General features: G+C 35.4%; 1 protein-coding gene across 1 annotated transcript in view; it reads left to right on the top strand.

The window, feature by feature from the left end:
- Positions 1–4,625: 4,625 nt before the first annotated feature.
- LOC131034120 (uncharacterized) overlaps positions 4,626–6,000 on the top strand; it is a 69,228-nt gene continuing 67,853 nt past the window's right edge. The window contains exons 1-2 of the mRNA XM_057965510.1: positions 4,626–4,776; positions 4,854–4,940. Of these exons, the coding sequence (XP_057821493.1) occupies positions 4,699–4,776; positions 4,854–4,940 (165 nt within the window). The 5' untranslated portion in view covers positions 4,626–4,698. The remainder of the gene's footprint in view (positions 4,777–4,853; positions 4,941–6,000) is intronic.

Here is a 6,000-nt window from a genome sequence, read left to right as displayed (position 1 = left end):
TTACATACCGAATTATAGGGCTTCACAATTTTAGGTATATCTCTAACTGCCTTAGTTGAACTGATATTCACAATGCAATCAAAATTCACATGAGATAGCCTCTTATGCCATAGCTCTTATCAATTTGTGCAATCAAACATGTCTTCTCACCAGAATTCAAATGAAATATATTACCTTTTACCTGTGTACCGGTTGCAATCTCCAAACCAGATCTGTTAATGATTTTGCATTTTCCATCCTTGAACTGTAATTGAAATCCCTTATCCAACAATTGTCCTACACTCAAAAGATTATGCTTCAAACCTTCAACAAAATAAACATTATCAGTATTGTGCTTACCATCCAATGATATAGTTCCTTTTCCTTTGATCATACATGCTTTATCATCTCCAAATCTAACTAGACTGCCATCAAATTTTTGCAAAGATAGAAACTTCCTTTTATCTCCAGTCATATGATGTGAACATCCACTATCAATTACCCATTCATCCTTGTCTTCAATTTTAGTAGCAAGTGCCTTCTCTTCAGGTACATTCTCTTCCAGTGTCGTAACATCTTCCTTGATAGCCAAGAACACCCATTCCTTTCCATTGTCAGAACCACTAGCAGAGTCTTTTGTCGGTTCATCATCAGAGTTAGTCACACCTTCCTCATCCGCTATGAAGCATGATTTGTCTCTGTTTTTCTTGTACTTATACTTGTTCTGATATCTAGGGTTAGGCTTAAATGATGTTCTAACTCTCTCTTCAAATCTTGAATTCCTTTCAGAACATCTAGATGCAAAATGACCAATCTTATTACATGCAAAACATTTAAAAGATGCTTTTCCTTCATACTTACTTCCTACCGGTCCTTTAGGTACTCTTCTAGCAAATAGTGCTTCAAGTTTCTCAAACTCATCATCTTATCTTTTCATATCATCCAATTCCTTTGCATATAAAGCTTTCCAATCTTGCTTACAATAATTTCCCAACCAAGGTATCTCTATTGACAAAAGTATTAGCCATTATTCTCAATTCATTAATATCAGTAGCCTTCATCTTGTAAGCCGATGGTAGGGCTCTCAGAACTTTAAAAATAATTTCATCTTCACTTAGAGTTCCACCACAACATTGAATTCCCATAACAATCTCATTTACCCTTTCCATGAATGCAGTAATCCTTTCATCTTCTTCCATCTTCAGGTTTTCATATCTCACCCGGTAACCATCAAGTTTAGCAATCTTTACAATAGGGTCACCTTCATTAAGAGTCTCCAACTTATCCCATATAGCCTTTCCAGATGATTTGTCGGTTAATCCCATTATTTGCTAATCAGAAAGTGCACACAAGAGGGCTTCTCTTGCTCTACAATCACTCTCGAGCTCCTTATCCAAGTTTGCCAGAGGAGGATTATCAGATGCCGGATTATGAGGTGTAACACCATTCTGTGTGATCTCCCAAATCTCCTTACCAAGATATCTTAGATGAGTCTCCATCTGAATCTTCCATATTGTGTAATTTATTCCATCAAGCCTAGGAATATCTCTCCGGAAGATAGCTCCAGATGAACTAGATGAACTTGAACTATTAGTCACCATAGGATCTTCCTCAAGCGGTTAAGCTTTTTGCAGAGAGGACCAGAGCTCTGATACCAATTGTTAGACAGTTCAAATAACCAGAAGACAGCTGAGAGAGGGAGGTGAATCAGTTGTCACAGATTACCAAAACATTTAGCAATTAAAACTTTAATATTGGAACCCAAAACATTAATACCGAAATGCTTAAACCAAATACCAGAATAACAATTAAACCAATTAAGCATAAACAATAATCGAAGAATAAATACCATCCACATGACACCAAAATTTATACGTGGAAAACCCAGTAAAGGGAAAAACCACGATGGGAAGCCTACCCACAGTCAAATAATACTTCTGCAGTAAGTATGTGAATTACAATTGAGGGGCTTTCACTTGTAGGAAGAGCAACAGCCTAGAGTGCATTGCTCATCACAAAAGGAGTCTCACTGACTTCATATAAATCTAGACTACAATCCGAAAGAATGAATGAGCTGCAAAGATAACATCTCCTATGCCTGAGTATAGTTCCGGTTAAGCTCAATATTGGAGGACTAAATCTTCTTACATAAACCCAACTCGATCTCCAATGATCGACCAAATCCTCTGCCTGAATGATATAACATTATTCACACATTACATATCCATATCCCTTTCTTATTACCATGATCTGCAATGAGATCTTACATCATATATATACAAACCCTCGACCATAAACAATCAAGTCGGCCACCAGAAAATAAACCAATTACATAATTACAAAACATGTCGGCCTTAGAACAAACAAATAATATCCAACCCATAAGACATCCCATAAACACATCGAGAGGTCCAATCCACACGTTACATTAAGCCGGTCCATAACCTAGATCAACCGAGACCCAATATAGGTCCACATGTTAAAGCAATGATCCCAATCCACCAAGTCTCAAACATGATCACCATTAGCATCCTGAATCCATACCAGAAGCTGTACCAACACCACTTATGCATATCATCAAAGATCTTCATCAAAGCTCTGTTGGTGAAACCCTCGCCGGAACCACAAATCAAGCTTCCAAGCAAACATGATAGCATCCGATCACCAGACCAAAACCAACTGACTGAATATGAACATGAGTAAGCCAGTTCCATAACCAAATCATAACGAAGCATACCAGATCATGCCGGATCCAATCCAACCAGAAACCACATAACCTACCGGGACCAGAAGGGTGCCAGTAAAGCATCCAAAATATCTAGTGTTGACATCAATGCCAAAATATCAATGCAACACATAATCAATTCCTCCAAATGGCCAACATTTTTTAGCTCTAAGTTGAAGTAGACTAATACAATCTGGAGAAGTGTTAGGACTAGAGGAGAAGATGTTGTTGTACACCTTGCAAAGTCTTTGGTCTTGAATCAATTATTTAATATTTATAATATTAAATAATGTGTTTACATAAAAAATAATGTCCACTTAGATAGAATCTTGAGATTTTATTGTTGGCACTCTTCACACGTGTAACTAGTCTTACAATAATTTTAATGGGATTATCAGGTGGTGTATGATTGAAACCTTTTCTCATATAAATATAATTGTGTACAAGAGAGATGCATGTGTAATTATTGCCATTTGTTGGAGTACTTGGGAGTTACACTTAGACCCCTTGGTCATAGGGGTCAAACCGCTCAACTTAGGACTTACTTTCTATGTTGGGAGGAATTACACTTGGAGAGGGGTGTACAAGTTGAACGTGGACTACCTTAAACATGGTTATGGATCATGATTTTAAGCCCATATTTTTGGAAAATTATGCTTAGTTCCCAAGGTCTCTTTGGCCTATATATCGAGGACTCCAAATGGAGATTGTATGCTTAGTTTTATGTATTGTTATACTATTGAAATTCTTGTAGGTTCAAAATGTAGATCTCATTAAAACATAAAAAGTTTTGTATTGAATTATAACACATTTTTGTTAATTAATATACTGGATGCGTGCTTTGGAAGCTAGATTTTTCCATCACAAATGTTTTGAAGGGTGTATTTGGTGTTTGTCTTCAATTCTTCTTCTCTTCTATTCTTGTTCTTCTTTTCTAAATGGCATTGCTATACTAAAATTCAACTAAAATTTACCTAGATTGGATTTAGCTTGTAATAATTTTCTCATTGGAATTTAGTAAGATTGAATTCATATATCCTTTCAAGAACATCCATCAATTCTTAGCCATACATTGAAGGAGATCAACCAAAGATGTGAGAGGCACCTCAAGCTTTAACTTTATAACAAAGAAGATTAATAAAATTTGGAGAAAATCCCTCTTTCCATAGCTCTAAATTAAAAGAGATTGATAAAAGCTACAAGGGATCCCCAAGTTCTTACTCTAAATTAAAGCCAGAGAGGACCCCTAAATCCTTAACCCTAAATTAGTAGAATTCATCTCATTCCTTGTTCTAAGTGAAAGGGGATCTATAATTTATGTATCCTAGTGAAATTAACAACATGATATTATCACATAATAGAGTTTTTAATTTTTTATTTGTATTGTAGAAGATTTAAATTTAGCACCATTTAAATGAAAAAAAATAGTAGTAGACCCCTCATTCCTTGTTCTAAGTGAAAGGGGATCTATAATTTATGTATCCTAGTGAAATTAACAACATGATATTATCACATAATAGAGTTTTTTAATTTTTTATTTGTAGTGTAGAAGATTTAAATTTAGCACCATTTAGGTGAAAAAAAATAGTAGAAGACCCCTCATTCCTTGTTCTAAGTGAAAGGGGATCTATAATTTATTTATCTTAGTGAAATTAACAACACGATATTATCACATAGTAGAATTTTTTTAATTTTTTTAAATTTTTTACATTATAAAAGATTTAAATTTACCATCATTTAGATGCTTCCAACATGAACTTTACCATTAAATCTAATATAAAATTTGATAGACAACCATATTACAAAATCTACATCAACATTTTAAATCAAATTCCATAATCTAGAAGGAAAACAAAATCCTTTAATTATACACATTTAACACTTAGCTAATTAATGTTCTGGAAACCATACCTATTAAATGGTTTCCAGGTAAAGAACATAGAGACATTTAACAGCATTAACAACTTTTGAAACGTTGCACATCTGCTCATAAGATGAGCGGGGGTGGAGCCCCTGATTTTTTCTACAGAGAGGCCCACCGACTTGGCTATGTGGCTCGCTCTGCATTCAAGGTATCCTCCTGCATTCTCTCATATTGCTTTTTTCAACCAAATTTCAAAATTGTCTGATTCTCTACATAATTATGCAGCTGATGGAGATACAGAAACAGTATAAAGTTATAAAACCTGGTGCATCGGTCTTGGACTTAGGATGTGCTCCCGGTGCTTGGCTACAGGTACATCAGAATGGTTTTTTGAAAAGAACAAAAGGGAAAAAAACTTTGAAGTTTTAAAATCTATCTTTCTGATCACAGCACCTATTTAATCGTTAGCGGTGGATGATTCATATGGATTAGAGCTCCTTTATACAGATAAATCTAGTACAATTTTCAAAAATCTCATCTTATGGACTGGGGGATATTAAAAAGTCTATTAACCAATCAACTAGTGGCTCACGTCTCATCGTCTGTCTAGATGGATTCATTGAGGGAGGGTGAGTGCAGGGCTTGCTTTGGGACTGAAACATGGAAAGGTCCTTTTAAGGTTCACGATAGTTTGTTATCCTGTGTATTTGACTGTGTTTACACTATAGCCTATGAAATCTCCCTGCTCCCCTCATCAAATATTCAAACCCTCCCCTACTTAAACAAACTATCTTGATCGTGTCGACATAGCTTGAAAATTCTCACTAGCCTGTTAAAACCAACTACCCTCGACCCCTGATACTGATATTTGGAATTTTATATTTAATCCTTTTGCTATTCTTTCATTTGGATTCAAGCTAGACTTTTAATTTCTCATTTTACTTCATTCACTGAAGGTCTTGTTTATGACATATTGTTATATATTTTACCCAGTTGGTTCTAAATTTAGGGCCACTATCTTGGGAGAAAACAAACTTTATACTAGAACCAATTTCTAAGCATACATTGAGGTTGGCAATAACATCTTTAAGAGTGGGCTTGGTAGGTCACCATTCACACTTGACACGTGAGTAAAACAGCCTGTACAACCTGCCAGGCAGAAGCAGGCAACCCAACCAGGTTTGATCCTTGATCAGGTCATAGTATTAGTAACTACTGCAGACTTACCGCTCCATCTAGCCCGAGTGTATATACGCACGTAATTTAAGTTAACTTGGTACTTAATTATTTTTGCACTCCCATAGCATTCTTTTTCAGTTATCTGTATAATGATTAAGACAAATAGCCGAGTGTATATACGCACATAATTTAAGTTAACTTGGTACGTAATTATTTTTGTACTCCCATAGCATTCTTTTTCAGTTATCTGTAT

This window comes from Cryptomeria japonica, chromosome 10 (genome assembly GCF_030272615.1).
Source record: "Cryptomeria japonica chromosome 10, Sugi_1.0, whole genome shotgun sequence".
NCBI classification, from domain to species: domain Eukaryota; kingdom Viridiplantae; phylum Streptophyta; class Pinopsida; order Cupressales; family Cupressaceae; genus Cryptomeria; species Cryptomeria japonica.
This window is presented reverse-complemented; position numbering and strand designations above follow the sequence as displayed.